General features: G+C 35.0%; 1 protein-coding gene and 1 long non-coding RNA gene across 2 annotated transcripts in view; one reads left to right on the top strand and one right to left on the bottom strand.

The window, feature by feature from the left end:
- The window catches only part of LOC127171221 (uncharacterized), a 76,924-nt gene that overhangs the window by 23,365 nt on the left and 36,743 nt on the right, over positions 1-16,816 (top strand). Inside the window, exons 4-5 of the long non-coding RNA XR_007828477.1 lie at positions 12,122-12,226; positions 12,430-12,613. This is a non-coding gene — a long non-coding RNA (uncharacterized LOC127171221). The remainder of the gene's footprint in view (positions 1-12,121; positions 12,227-12,429; positions 12,614-16,816) is intronic.
- ifih1 (interferon induced with helicase C domain 1) overlaps positions 1-16,816 on the bottom strand; it is a 39,519-nt gene that overhangs the window by 20,727 nt on the left and 1,976 nt on the right. Inside the window, exons 2-4 of the mRNA XM_051119724.1 lie at positions 13,595-13,763; positions 12,415-12,600; positions 12,147-12,224 (exon numbers count right to left, since the gene is read on the bottom strand). Coding sequence (XP_050975681.1) covers positions 12,147-12,224; positions 12,415-12,600; positions 13,595-13,763 — 433 coding nt within the window. The remainder of the gene's footprint in view (positions 1-12,146; positions 12,225-12,414; positions 12,601-13,594; positions 13,764-16,816) is intronic.

Raw genomic sequence — 16,816 nt, 5'->3', positions numbered from 1 at the left:
ACATTATTTGAAGACACTTCTTTGGTGAATTTTGTGCTTTGCAAATGTAAAAAAGTTGCTGTGCAATCTGAATATTCAAATCCTTGTGGTAGTTGCAGCTAATTTAACAACTAAAACCACTTTTTAAGGCAAACCTACACAATATATGTATATAGCTGTTCAGATTATAATCCAAAGAGAATTTTAAACTTTAAGTTCTTTTGGATTTTTGGATTGTCTTAATGGGTTTTTTTATAATGCTAGTTTTGGATTTATAAGTCAAATAATGTCTGGGGTAAACACTACTTGAAGATATTTGGTGTATCTTCATTGGAAATGTGATTTTATTAAAGTACATATTTTTATCAGGCAATATTTCACCCCCAAAATCAAAGAAAATAAATTGGAAATGATAGTAATTTAATTAAAATATTTTTCTTTTAATAAAATGAAGCCTATTTTAAGACTTCTTGCAATATGAAACTTTTTTTAATAACCATTAAGCACCTCTTTTATTTCTTAAAAAATGTAAAAGTATTTATAAATAATTCATGCATTTTTTTTTAAATATATTTAAATGGTAAAGTGTATATATATAATATAATTTAAGTTGTGTTTTTATATGCCATAGTGATATGTGCTATACTGCATTTAATGCAGTATTATTTTTATTTTAATAACAAATAATTAACAACCCTTTTAGTTTTATTTAATAATAAAAACATAAATAATAAATAAGTTATAATAAAAAATAAAAATATAAAAATATTAGTTTATAAAAATATATAGAATTTTTTTTTTAAATGCTTTTTTTATTATTTAAGTTGTAAAGTATATACCATTGTGGTATTTGTAGTACTACTGTAGTATTTTTACAGTTTTTAATATAGTATTTATTACAGGATTTTAAACAATCTTGACTATATATGTAACGAAAAACTCAGACCTTTATGGTAGTTAAAGATACTTGGTATCTGAACTTATACAAATTTCTTGAAAATAAGGTTCATCACAGACCTTATTTTACTTTATATTAAAAAACATAATTATAAAAATCTGAATAAATATGGCTGGTCAAGCAATATTTCCACCCGAAATCAAAGGAAACTGAGAAATAATAGTAATTGAAATAAAATGTTTCTTGCAATAAAATGAAGACCATTTTAAGACTTTTTTGCAATATGACATTGATTTTAACCATTAAGCACCCCTTTTATTTTATAAAAAAAAAAAAAAAAAAAAAAAAAAAAAAAAACACAACACTTATAAATTATATTATTTAAATTTTAAAGTATTTATATACCATGGTTTGTACAGTATTTATTACAGTATTTAGAGGGATAAATGTAATTAATTGTCATTAAAATAATGCAGCAAAAATCTTTTAGCAATGATTTTAGCAATCATGTTGCATTCGTCTTTGGAATATACTGTCTTAAACATTACGCGTTAACTTTTAATACTACGCTTTATCGGTTACATTTCACATGCCATTGTAAATCATTGGAAAACAGCACACTATTTGATAGTTCTGAACATCCCCTGAACTCTGTGTTCTTACTCCATCTAAAAACACTCTCATTTATGTGATTTGACAAGGTTAAATCACATGCAAGCTCTTGGAAAGTGCTGTTTTAATCAAAGAGATCAAAAACAGATATTATTCATAAAGGAATGCATTAAATTGTGGATCATATTGAATTTATCAATCAATATTAAGTTGAGCTCGCAGGCAAAGCCTACCCTTTCCAACCTGGCTGTCTGATTTACGATACTGCTTTTAGTTTAAGGAATTCATTACACAAGAAGGAAACAAGGAAGCAACAAATCAGATTCCCCAGAGCAAAAGTTCTTTTACAACTCGAGACGCTTAATGGATTTCTCAGTTATGTTATGCAAGCATTTACGTATCAACTTCTGTCTGAAGTTTCTCCTAAAATTCCGTAGGAGACATAAAAACAGACACAAATGAGACGGTTGTTGACATGCAGTGAGTGTTTAGAGCTGTAAAATTAATGTGGATAGCAGCTTGGAAGAATTTGAACTTGTTTGTTCATATTAAAGGAATAGTTCACCCCAAAATGGAAATTTGTTGAAAATATCCCCACCCTCAGGCCATCCAAGATGTAGAGTTTGTTTCTTCATGGGAAAAGATTTGGAGAAATGTAGCATTGCATCACTTGCTCACCAGTGGATGCTCTACAGTGAATGGGTGCCGTCATCAACATCACAAATATCCACAAGTAAACCACAACACTCCAGTACACCAATTAACATCTTGAGAAGCCAAAAGCTGTGTTTGTAAGTAACTTCAAACCACTGCTTCCAGGTCCTCTATCCAAAATATTATCTGAATCAGGAGAGAAATATGCACAAATAAAACCCCATTTATAAGCAAAAACTCTTCAAAACAAATATGTTGGTGGATTTTAATGTGAGAGGACAACAGTGAAAGGACTTTTTCACTGGAATAAGTGTTATTATGGATTATGGCCAAAAGCAATGATTTGAAGTTAAAAACCCCTTAATAATGGATTTTTTTTCTATACAAACACAAAGCTTTTCACTTCTCAAGATGTTTACTAATGGACTTGAGTGTTGTGGATTACTTCTGGATCATTGTGATGTTTTTATCAGCTGTTTGGACTCTCATTCTGACGGCACCCATTCACAGCAGAGGATCCACTGGCAGGCAAGTGATGTAATACTACATTTCTCCAAATCTGAAGAAGCGAGTAATGAATTCATGCATTCATTTTTAGATGCTACATTTGATTTTTGCATGCTGTTTGTCTTTGCAGTATATATTTGAGGCAATAATAAGGCTTGGTGATATTGAATATTTATAATTTTTTGCAATGATTATGCTAGTAGTATCATGATGATTTTAATGCATATTTTATTTTATTTTAATTGTAATTTCAAATGGACTCTAATTTAATTTGAAATGCAGTAATGAATCCATGCATTTGTTTTTAGATGATGCATTTGAAGAAGCCAAAAGCTGTGTTTGTAAGTAACTTACAGTAAACTGTTGCTTCCAGCTGAAGTCCTCTATCCAAAATATTGTCTGAGTCAGGAGAGAAATATGCATAAATAAAGCCCCATTTATAAGCAAAAGAGTTCAAAACAAATATGTGTGTGGATTTTTATGTCAGAGACAACAGGAGATGGACTTTTTCACTAGAGAAAAGCGTTATTATCGATTCTCGTATTTAAAGTTAAAACCCCTTAATAATGGATTTTTTTTCTTATACAAACACACAGCTTTTCACTTTTCAAGATCTTTACTAATAGACTGGAGTGGTGTGGATTACTTGTGCATTATTGTGATGTTTTATCTGCCGTTTGGACTCTCATTCTGACGGCACCCATTCACTACAGAGGATCCATTGGCGAGCAAATGATGTAATGCTGCATTTCTCCAGATCTGATGAAGAAACAAACTCATCTACATCTTGGATGGCCTGAGGGTGAGTACATTTTCACCAAACTTTCATTTTTGGGTGAACTATTTAAACTTCTGCTATTTTAACTCCCTGTCTAGTAGATAATTTATGTGCTTTCAGAAATGTGAATGAAATCTCCAGTTTGATTTTACATTCCTATGGGTCATGTCCTCCCTAAATGTGTTTTCTTGGAGCAATGCAGTGGACTGTTGGATCTCCACCCTCTTTAGTTGTGAACATATGGAACATGTTCTTAAAACGAATGTGCCTGAGGGTCACTGAGGACATTCACTGCTCGCTCGTCCATCTAATGCACTAAACAACTTGGTTTTTAACTAAATGCATGTGAATTTTACTGCTCTTGTAAATCTTCCATGGTGGTTTTCTGAATAAATGTTGGTAGGAATATGACATTCCTAGAGAAGTCATCTATCTGGATGAGCGGTTTATGAGCACGTGCAGTCGCTGATGGTTATGCTAACAGCATTTTTGGCAGTAGGATAGAATGCACTATTAACAAATAATTAAAATGTGGTTTGACAGTCGCATGTATCCGGGAATTCCGCAGCTGTTAATGTCTTGGAAAAAACACCTGAAGTGGTTAGCAAGTATGAATCCATGCATGAGTCCATTACATTTGTCATTTGTCTTTGCAAATGTACGTTTTATTTTAATTTATTGGAAATTTATCTTTTTAAAAATGTATTATAATTTAATTTAAATAGATGCTGCATATTGACATTTGGCTTTCCAGTATATATTTGACCGTGTGACAGCATGGAGAGACAGCTGACAGGAGGAAATAGACCCCAACGGGGTTGTTATGGGCTAGCTACCCATAGCAGCAGGCTCCGTTACCCTAGTAGGGTATAAGAGCCACCTTATCTGGCTACGAAAAGTTCAAAAAGAAGAATACCCCTAGAGTCTGCGAGAGCAGGGGCGCAAGAAGACTCACAGACTGATTTCCTGGTAATGACCCTTGGAATGGACATGACATCGAAAGAAGGAAGTAGTAAGATTCTTGAGAAATTAGCAGCTGGACATGTTTTTCAGACCTGCGTGTGTGGATGGGCGAAAGTAACATCAACTCATGGTCTTAAGGTACATCAAGGACGGAAGAAATGCCTTAAAAACCACCAACCCAGGGCCCCGCATCGACCGGATTCTGTCAGGAAAAAGGTTAAGTCAGTCGGATGAAACTCAGCGGCAGGAAGAAACCCACAGTCCGCAGAGAATCAGCACCCCAGGGAAGGAGGAGGAAGTTTCAGGCAGAACCACCAGTCCAAGACAACAACCAGCCCACCGCAAAAAAGAAAACATGCAAGGACGTAAGCCGTTGGTGAAATGGCCGAAGTCTAACAGCAAAGAGTGGGAAACCATCAACACAGAATTAAGCCTTATCCTGAGTAACATCATAGGGTCAGCCGAGAAGAAGCTGGAAATGATGGGCGACCTTATCTACAGATATGGAGAGGAAAAATGTGGAGTGAAGGGGCAAGTAAGAAAGAATGACATGCTTCCCACCCCCAAGTCCCGTCGACTGCAAGAAATTCAACAACTTGTGAAAGAAAGGCGACGGTTAAAAAAGTTGTGGAGAAAGGCGACAGTAGAAGATAGGGAAGGTATCAACTTCCTTCAAGAGGACTTAAAACACAGGCTTTCAAAACTCCGCCGAGCAGAAAGCCTACGGATTCGTCGGAAGAAGAAAGAAAAAGCCAGAACTGATTTCTATAAAGACCCTTTTAAGTTTGTGAAAGGCATATGTACAAAGGAGAAGAGTGGATTCCTGAAAACATCAAAAGACCAGGTTGAGGAGCATCTGAGAACTATCTATACTGATGAGAAAAAAGATGAACCAATCGTTGTCCCCACTGACATCCCTCCAATATCACCACCACAACATCAGTTTGACATCAGCCCTCCTAAGCTGAAGGAGGTGAGGCAGGCAGTGAAAAAGGCAAGATCGGCATCTGCACCAGGCCCTAATGGCGTACCGTATAGTATTTACAAGAACGCTCCAGATGTTTTAAAAATCCTGTGGAAAAACATGAAAGTGGTATGGGACAAGCAAATTATCCCAAAAGCCTGGCGTAGAGCGGGAGGGGTGTTTATCCCAAAAGAAAAGAACTCAACCACCATTGAACAGTTCCGTCAGATAAACCTTCTAAACATTGAAGGCAAGATCTTTTTCAGTGTGTTGGCACAACGACTGACACAGTATTTAAAACAAAACCACTTCATTGATACATCAATCCAAAAGGCTGGTATCGCAGGCTTCTCTGGATGCCTTGAACATAACAGCATCATATGGCATCAAATCCAGAGTGCAAAGAGAGAAGGGAAAGATCTCCACGTCTTGTTCCTCGATCTGGCCAATGCCTATGGTTCAATCCCTCATTCATTTCTGTGGGCTGCCTTTGATTTCTTCCAGGTGCCGACTAAAATCACAAATCTAGTAAAGCATTACTTTCAGGATCTACAGTTTTGCCTTACAACATCAGGCTTCACCACAAGTTGGCAACCGCTGGAAGTAGGTATCATGGCGGGGTGTACCATCTCCCCATTGGCTTTCACGATGGCAATGGAGGTAATTATTAGAGCCTCAAAATGGGTTGTGGGAGGAGAACGATTACAAGGTAATCAGAGGTTACCACCAATTCAAGCCTATATGGACGATCTAACAACACTCACAACAACTGTCCCCTGCACCAAGAGACTGCTAGAGAAACTTTATCAAAATATAATAAGGGTGAGAATGAAGTTAAAGCCCAATAAGTGCAGAAGCATCTCCATCGTAAAAGGCCAAGTCACAGATCAAAGATTTTATGTTGGCGGGACACCTGTCCCAACAGTCTTAGAGATGCCAGTAAAGAGCTTGGGGAGATGGTATGATGCAAAACTCAAAGACACCGAGCAGTTTGAACAGATAAAAATTGATACTAGCATGTATATGGAGCGCATTAACAAGACATTGTTGCCAGGAAAACTCAAGGTGTGGTGCTTTCAGTTTGGCATACTCCCAAGACTCTTGTGGCCCTTAACTGTGTATGATATCCCGATCACCAAGGTTGAAAAGGTGGAACGGCTGATAAGTATACAGCTGAAGCAGTGGCTTGGAATTCCACGTTGTTTAAGTTCCGTCGGACTTTATGGACATGGCAAGTTGGAGTTACCATTCACAGGGCTCGTGGAAGAGTTTAAATGCACCAAAGCAAGGCTTGTCATGACCATAACTGAATCTGATGATGCAGTTGTTCGAACAGCGGCCCCTCGGGTGGTATCGGGTAGGAAGTGGAATCCATCAGAAGCTGTTCAGAGTGCAAAGTCTGCTCTGTACTTTAGAGATGTGGTGGGACAAGTACAGCATGGGAGGGCAGGGTTCGGACTCTTCCCAAAAACTCCTCTGTGGCACAAAGCAACATCAGTGCAGAAGAGACAGCTAGTGGAAGAAGAAGTTAGGAGACAGGAGGAGGGAGAGCGACATGCCAAAGCTGTCTCAATGGCTAAGCAGGGGAGATGGACCAACTGGGAGGGCCTGGAGAAGAAAAGGCTCAGCTGGCGTGACATCTGGCAAATGGAGGGAGCGAGGCTAAGTTTTGTCCTCAGAGCCACATATGACCTGGTACCCTCCCCCCCAAAATCTGAAAGAGTGGTATGGAGAAGATCCTGCCTGTTCCCTGTGTAAAGTACCTGCATCCCTAAGGCACATTCTATCAGGGTGTACTACAAGTCTCACCCAAGGGCACTATACTTGGCGGCATAACCAAGTACTTAGAGAACTGGCAGCAATATTGGAACAGAGGCGAACCACCACAAACAATCTTCCACAAACATTGATAGGACAGGTCAACTTCATAAATTTCGTACCAGCTGGCCAACGTCAAGAGCATCGTACAATATCAGTCAGCATGGGATTGGAAATTGGAAGTGGACCTTGATAAGAAGCTGGTGTTTCCCCCAGAGATAGTGGCTACAACACTCCGGCCAGACATGGTCCTGTGGTCTCCAACAACAAAGCTGGCATATGTTGTGGAATTAACAGTACCATGGGAAGAGGGGGTTGAAGAGGCTTATGAGAGGAAAAAGAACAAATATTCTGACCTGACAGCTGAAGCATCCCAGAACGGCTGGAAGATTAGCATCTTCCCAGTAGAGGTGGGATGCAGGGGATTTGTTGCAATATCTACCACCAGTTTGCTGAGAAAAATAGGGGTGAAGGGTCGCTCTCTCCAGCAGGCCGTTAAGTCCATATCAAGTATTGCTGAAAAAAGCAGTAACTGGCTCTGGATCAAGTGTAAAGACCCCATTTGGGCAGCAAGGTAGAGATAGATGGTATGCGGTCAGGCTTAGGCCTGACTCAGGGAGAAGGATGCCCCTGCCATGCAGAGTCCAATAGGGTGATAGAGGGTATGGCATGGAGGGGGGTGTACCTGGGACGCTGGGTACACCGTTGAGCCTTTTGGAGACGTTGTGGGCTTCAATCAACGAAACGTCGATGAAGCAGGGTGCCCACCTGATGACCCCAATGACATACCTTACCCTTTTTTTTTTTTTTAACCACTCTATACCAGCTGCTATTATCAAGAGTTTCCTACTAAAGGGATTGAAACATCTAGTCCTATTAGCTTTACATTGAGGCAGTATCAGGGCTCAGTGATGTATTGAATAATTATAAAATATTTGCATTGATTGTGCTGGCAATATTATGATTTCACTGCATGCTTTATTTTATTTTATATTTATTTTTTATTTTAATTAATTTTTGAATACACAGTAGTGTGTCTCAACAAATATGATTTAATTTAATTTAATTTAATTTCACTTCATTTTATTTAATTTGAAATCTAAAATCCCTAGTCTCTAAATCTCTAATTAGTAAATCCATGTATATGTTTTTAGATGCAGCATTTGCATTTTGTTTGCTATTTGACTTTGCAATGTATATTTGAGGTAATACTAGGGCTCAGTGATGTATTTACAATATATTTGCATTGATTGATTGATTGTTTTAATACATGCCTCATTTTATTTTATATATGTATATATATAGATTTTTTCATTTATTTATTTTGAAATGGACAGTAATATGTGTCAGCTAATTTAATTTAATTTAATTTGTGTAGTAATTAGTGAATAATGAATCCATGCATTCTTTTTTTAGGTGAATTATTTGCATGTAGCTTACTATGTGTCTTTGCAATGTGTATTTGAGGTAATACTAGGGCTCAGTGATGTATTTATAATATATTTGCATTGATTATGCTGGCAATGTCATGATATTAATACATGCCTCATTTAATTTTATATATATATTTTTAATTTATTTTGCAATGGACAGTAATGTGTGTCAGCACATATGTTTTGTTTTCATTTCATTTGAAATGTATAGTAATTGAGTAATGAATCCATGCATTCGTTTTTAGATGCATCATTTGCATTTAGCTTGCTATTTGTCTTTGCAGTGTATATTTGAGGTAACACTAGGGCTCAGTGATATATTGCATACATATTTAATATATATGCATTTATTGTACTGGCAATATCATGATTTTAATGCATACTTTATTTTATTTTATATTTATTTATTTTTTATTTTAATTTATTTTGAAGTGCACAGTAATGTGACTCAGCTAATTTTAATTTAATTTAAAATGTATAGTCATTAGTGTGTAATGAATCCATGCATTTGTTTTTAGATGCAGCATTTGCATTTTGTTTGCTATTTGTCTTTGCAATGTATATTTGAGGTAATACTGGCTCAGTGATATATTGAATATTTATAATATATCTGCATTGCTTATGCTTGGATTATCATGATTTTAATGCATGCTTTATTTTATATATTTTTTTTAATGTAATTTAATTTTAACTGTATAGTAATTCATTTTTAGATGCTGCATTTGCATTATGCCTGCTATTTTTGCTATGTCTTTGCAATGCATATTTGAGCCAATACTAAGGCTCAGTGATAATGTAATGTAGGGTTAGAAATGTGCTACTAAACTAGCGAGTAATGAATCCATGCATTCATTTTTAGATGCTGCATTTGATTTTTGCATGCTCTTTGTCTTTGAAATGTATATTTGAGGCAATAATAAGGCTTGGTGATATTGAATATTTATAATTTTTGCAATGATTATGCTAGCAGTATCATGATGATTTTAATGCATGCTTTGATTTTAATTTCAAATGGACAGTAGTTAGTGAGTAATGAGTTTGCAACCGTTTTTTTTTTTTTAATATTTTAATTTGTTTGAAAATGCACAGTAATTTAATGTGAAATGTATAGTAATGTGAGTAATGAATTAATGCATGCTGCAGTTGCATTATTTGCATTGCTTGCTATTTGTCTTTGCAATAGTTCTTGTCTCTAAAGAGCGTTATGCATTATGTGAACAATGTTTGTGTTTTGCAGAAAATCACAATTGCTTCTTTACTCATTTCAAACACGTCCTCTTTCTCTCTCCCGCAGACCATGACGCCCCATTCTTGATCACTTCAATATGCACTCAGACAAAGCCTCAAGTTAGCGGCAAGGCTTGGTCAGGAATTCGCTGAAATCCGAGTGGAAATATTCCCTGGTTGTGACAATGATTTAGCGCTTTAGACAGGACAGGATGGGTGAGCTTTGTGAGGTTGAGGGCAGTGTCACACATATGGAGCTCTAACTAAACCACAAAGAATCCGACTGCAAAACACAACTAAGCCATTCTTTTCCGTATGTATATAATAATAACTCATGAAAATAATTTCTGATAATTGCTTGCAGGAACATTTCTCAAGTGAAGGCTGGATTATAGGTCATTAGATGTATTGCACAAAAGAGTGGACAGTGAATGTCAAAGAGTTAAAAGATTTAAAGTGTTTTTTTTTTTATCCTTTGAAACAATGAACTGGATAATAGGTTGTTAAATGCACAGTTAAAGGTCCTGACCACTATTAAAGCAGGGTTAATATTCATAATGCTGTTAAAAGGGTTATGTGTTGCTTAAATCAGTTACAAATTGGTTCACTTTTTGACACGTGGATTTCTATGATTTTTCCAAATGTATGTCCTTTTTGGATAACGTGTTACGCAAACTTCATAATGTAGGGAATGGTTTATTTGTAGTCATTAGTGTGAACTTTAATTGAATTGGCCAGATTATACAGACCCAACTATGCATCGTATGTATTGTATTTTATTGTATTATATTATATTGTATGTACAGTATAATACCAAAAGGTCAAAAGTCAATATCAAAAGTTTTTGGACAGTAAGATTTTTATTGTGTTTTAAAGAAGTTAAAACTGTTTATCTCACCAAGTGTGTTCTGCTCACCAAGCTTGCATTTTTTTTTGATCGAAATACAGCAAAAGCAGTAATATTGTGAAATATTTTTACTATTTAATATTAAATGTTTTCTATTTCAATATATTTTAAAATGTAATTTATTCCTTTGATCAAATTTTTAGCATTATTACTCCAATCACATGATCCTACAGAAATCATTTTAATATGCTGATCTGCTGTTCAAGAAACATTTTTTTTTATTATTAATTGTAGAAATTAATAATTTTATTTAGCAAGGATGCTTTAAATTGATCAAAAGTGATGATAAAGATATTTATAATGTTACAAAAGATCTCTATTTCAGATAAATGCTGTTCTTCTTCCTATTCATCAGAGAAAAGTGAAAAAAGTCTACTCAGCTGTTTTCAATAATAATAATAACAACAACAACAACAACAACAACAACAACAACAATAATAACAATAACAATAACAATAACAATAACAATAACAACAACAATAACAATAATAATAATAATAATTTTTTGAGCAGCAAATCAGCATATTTAAATGATTTCTGAAGGATCATGTGACTGGAGTAATGATGCTAAAATGTAGCTTTAAAATCACAGGAATAAATTACATTTTAAAATATATTTAAGTAGAAAACATTTTTAAAATAAAAATATTTCAAAATTGTACTGTTTTGCTGTAAAAATAAATGCAGGCTTGGTGAGCATTTTAAAAAATAGTACAAATATTTTTTTTATATATATATATATATATAATTTAGTAATTAATTTTACTTTTATTTATTAATTCATTTTACTTTACTTTTTTCATGTATTTATTTTACTTTTTCCATTTATTTATTTAATTTTTTCCCCATGTATGTATTTTACTTATTTTTTACTTAATTTAATACTTATTCTAAATTAACATTGTGTCCACACCGGAAGTGACAAAGCGTCCATTAAAAAATCATTTGAACTCATTTGTGTCAGTATGTCATACATAAAACGTGGTATCAGTTTACTGTAGGGGATTTGTTGTCACACCACATCCAGTGTAGAAAGCATCACTGATTATGATGGGTTCTGTTGTATTTTGTCACATCACACCGCTCCACTCATGTCCAGTGTAGAGACAGTGTGAAGTTAAAATGTATAGTAATTAATTGCAAATTTCCATAACAGGTATTTTGTTTATTGATACTCAGAAATTGAATTGCAAGATTAAATCTCAGTGAATGGCACACAACCCTCTCAAATAATGACTTTTTAAAAATATTTTTTTTTTTAGAGACTGAATTAAATAGAATCCATACAATTTGCCAAATATTTTTATGCATCTTTTACAATGTGCTAATTGCTTGGACTGCAGTAAGCAGCCAGGACCACTGACTCTTGAATGTTTTTCAGATGGATGGAAATCATGTGACTGTACCTGACTGATCATCATCATCCATTGTGAGATCTCCCTCCTCCTCCTCCTCCTCCTCACCTTCTTTGTACATGTCATCCTCTGTAAGTAAATAGATGTGATGCTGTTAGTTTTAGATTTAGAACACTGCATTTTGCGTTTTGCATTGGATTGCATGTGTTTGTCCAGGCTTTGACGATTTTTCCAATAATGCAAAGAATGTTAAGGGCAGGACTGTCTATTTTGCCCAAGTGTATAATGACTTATGAAAGGGCAAGCTTCAAATATTCACCTTCATTTTCCGCAGTTGTACCCAGACCGCTGCTGTCTACGCTGCTGTCCAGATCCTCTGACAGAAGCGAGTTGTTCGGCGAGAGAACAGGAGGGACAGTCGGCATAGAGCTATTCATGTTAGTCTTCACTACAGCAGCCGAGCATGACTGTTCAGCCTCCTCAACAATCTCAACTGACATGGCCTCTGAAACACACAGGTAAGTAATAAGGGTTAAATTAACAGTAAGCCTCCATATGCATAATGACTATGCACAGAATATCTGTCAAGCAATTATGGTCGAGCATGTCTCTTAAGACAGATGCTAAATGAGCTTAGCATCTTCTGTCTCTGGAAATCAAGAAATGTTTTCTTAAAAAGCAGCAACAAATAGCATGACCAGTGTAGTCATGAATGCAACACTTCAAGGGTTTTTTTTTTTTTTTTTTTTGGATGCGCTCTAACTTGAGGCCTGTTCACAACAAGAACGATAAATACTGTATATTACGTTTTCACATTATTTCACATTATTTTCACGTTATTGTGCAGTTTTATAGTCTGTTCCTCTAAATGCTCAAGCTTGTTAAATTAGAGTGGATTCTGATTGGCTGTCAAGACAACAGATAGGAAACAATTATGAAAATGATTCCAGTGTTAATCTCTGTGTGAATTCTGCTATTTTACATTTATTTGCATTTAGAATGATTTAGAAATGTATATAATTATTGTTATAGTTATCATTGGTGTTATAGTTATCATTTTGTGTCTTTACTATGACTTTTGATTAATTTAGTGCTGAAATAAAGCTTCTTACTGACCCCCAACTTTTATATGGTAGTGTAGTTTTGGTTTTTGTTATTTTTGTTTGAGTTTACAAAGAATACATAAGAATTTTACAGTACGTCCAGTTACTTTACTGTTCCTCAAAAGTACCAAAATGTATTAAGGAACTGAAATTAGGTGGATTCCCCATTGTTAGTTTTCTAAGATTTGAAGCATATTCTGTTGAATCAATCTCAGGATGATCTTTTTTTTTTGCAAAAGCTGGTTTGTTCAGTCCAGTCTAAACAGCGGAGTGATGTTTGACCTCTGCTGGTTTCCTGTTTCCAACTTCTGTTTTTTTAAGAGAGTCTGTGGCAGCTTGATGAGAAAGTTCCACTTATTTATCAGTCACTAGAGATGATTTGTGCAGGAATCTCACCGTCCTCATTACACGGCTCTCCCCGGAGCTCGCGCACCAGGTCGTGGTGCTCCGTGTCCTCTAGAGCCTGAAGGAATTTGGAAAACCAGCCAGCTTCATTTTTTACCAGCCTTTTGAGGAGCAGCCGAGCGCCACCTATGTTCCCTTGATTCTCAGTGAGCTTCAAAATCTGCCGGAGTAATAATGAACAAATAGTTCATACATTTAATATGAGTTATGGTGCAAAGAATGGACAAAATGAAACTGTCACTAGAGAGACACGCAGGCAAGTTAGTTAAACTCAGTGTGGGTCATTTGTGATATGCAGATATACAGAAACTTTTATTAAATCATGTTTTTGTTAGAATAATAATAATAATTATAAAGTATTTCTATGAAAGGCCATGTTCAGAAATATTTTTTGATCAAACTCAGACACTTCACCTTAATTTATTATTATTAATCACAAATTATTATTTACTTTATATGTAATAATGAAATAACAAATATGTGTGTAGTGTTGTCAAAAGACCCGTCGGTATCAAAAAAATGTAAATGTTACGGTACCAGGTCTTCTTAAGTACCGGTGGTACCGAGCACCCAGTCAACCCGGTTCTTGCTGCGCTATGCGAAAGGTGCGCACTGCGCAGTTGCGTCTTCTTCATAAAAGCACAGAGACACGGCGACTGGCGGTGCTGCTGATGCGGCTTGTTGAAAAGAAAGGAGGAAAGAGCCACGTGCGCAAATATTTTGTATTTGCGGCTGATGACAAGGGCAACATCGTAGATTATCGGAAACCCATCTGCAAACGGTGTCATCAAAGTTTACTCTCAAAAGGAGGAAAAACATCGAACTTAATAAAACACCCCAAAGACCGACACCCAGATTTAATGAAAGTTCAAGCAGGTAAGTTTTTATTTAATTTTATATCTAGAGTTTTTGTTATAAAAATTATACCCTAAATAAACATCGCCATTTGCTTAGTTAATCGTTAGCATAAGCTAATGCTAACGTGAGTATTAGAATAAACGTCTTTTATTACGTGTTTTAATGCTCCTATAGCGTTTATTAAAAAAAAAACAAAAAAAAAAAACAGGACATGATAGTGTACTATTTTTACACACCAGAGGCTTTTAAATGACCTGTGTAGCTAAAATATGTGTGTTAGAGAGCAAATGTACAAATGTATGGTACATTTGGTAATGTTTATATCCTTAAAATCGGTCCATCAGAAAAGCAGTTCTAGGCTATGAAATATAGTTTGTGCAGTTTGATTAAATAAAAGTACAGTCAAATACAGTCCTGTATAGTTTGGTAAAAGATACCATTCATTAACATGACTTAATATATTATCTAACATCAAGTTACAGTGAGTGAACATTAATTAATGTGTGAGAATGTGTTATTTTATATAAACATTTGATCGTTCATGTTTGTTCATTGTGCGTTAAATAATGTCAACAGATACAACTTTTAATTTAAAAAAAAAATTAATACATTTTGAAATGAAGAATAATTGCTATGTAACACTTAAGTCATGTTAAATGGAATCTTTTTGTAAAGTGTTTTTAATAGGACAGCTTCCGTCTGTGTAACATTGATATACACTCAATATAAGTAATCTTATCTAAATTTATTATAAAAGCTGAGGTTTGTTATTTACTGAAAAGTTATATATAAAGTTCTGTTTAGCTGGTGTCAATCTAATGTTGCATTTAGTCAGACTCAGCCCATTGTTTTACTTAAGTATATTATATTTTCCTTTTACAGCTGCAGGCTGAAGAAGACCACAAACCACCAAAGCAAACTCCTAAGTAGACAACGGTTCCAGATGCTTTTCAGTAGCAGAAGAAGTACACAAAAACTCACCTGAGGCAAGAAAACTGAACCGAGCTGTTGCTGAATTCACATGTATGGATCAAGTGCCAGTTTATACAGTGAAAAATGTGGATTCCAGCAAATGCTTCATCACCTCAACCCAAAATACCAGCTTCCAAGCCAAAACTTTGTTTTATTTTTGTTTGTTTAATAAAATTAGTGTATTGTTCAATTCATGTTTTTGTGTTTTGATTTGGTACCGAAATTGGTACCGAGAACCGTGGATTTTCACCGGTATTGGTACCGAATACTGAAATTTTGGTACCGTGACAACACTATGTGTGTGTGTGTGTGTGTATATATATATATATATATATATATATATATATATATATATATGTGTATATATATGTATGTATATATGTATGTATGTATACACACAAATTATAATACTAGTATTAGTAATGTAGTATTCATAATAATCATTAAATAATAATTATAAATTATTACAAATAATAATAGTCATGATGATTATTATTATTATTATTAATCACAAATTATTATTTACTTTATATGTAATAATAAAATAATAATTATATATATGTGTGTGTGTATGTGTATTTATATAATATATATATAATCAAAATAACGTAAATAACAATAACACTACTACTAATAATAATCATGAAATAATAAAAATTAATAATATTATTTACTTTATATATAATCATAAAATAACTGTTATTATTATATATTACTGTATGTATATGTGTGTGTATATATATATATATATATATATACATACACACTAATGATATAAACTCAGCAAAAAAAGAAACGTCCTCTGACTTTCAACTGTTTTTACTTTCAGTAAACTTAATGTGTAAATATTTGTATGAACACTAAAAGAGTCAACACCATAAGACATAAACTAAAAATGTTTCACAATGTGTCCCTGAATGAAGGGAGGCTCAAAATCAAAAGTACCAGTCAGTATCTGGTGTGGCCACCAGCTGCTTGAAGTACTGCAGTGCATCTCCTCCTCATTGACTGGACCAGATTTGTCAGTTCTTGCTGTGAGATGTTACCCCACTCTTCCACCAAGGCACCTGCAAGTTCCTGGACATTTCTGGGGGGAATGGCCCTAGCCCTCACCCTGCGATCCAACAGGTCCCAGACGTGCTCAATGGGATTGAGATCCGGGCTCTTCGCTGGCCATGGCAGAACACTGACATTGCTGTCATGCAGAAACTCACGCACAGAACGAGCAGTATGGCTGGTGGCATTGTCCTGCTGGAGGATCATGTCCGGATGAGCATGCATAAAGGGTACCACATGAGGGAGGAGGATGTCTTCCCTGTACCGCAAGGCATTGAGATTGCCTGCAATGACAACAAGCTCAGTCCGATGGTGATGTGATATACC

Source organism: Labeo rohita, chromosome 9, assembly GCF_022985175.1.
Source record: "Labeo rohita strain BAU-BD-2019 chromosome 9, IGBB_LRoh.1.0, whole genome shotgun sequence".
Taxonomy (NCBI): domain Eukaryota; kingdom Metazoa; phylum Chordata; class Actinopteri; order Cypriniformes; family Cyprinidae; genus Labeo; species Labeo rohita.
Note: the sequence above shows the minus strand (reverse complement) of the source record. Positions and strands in the feature narration are given on the sequence as shown.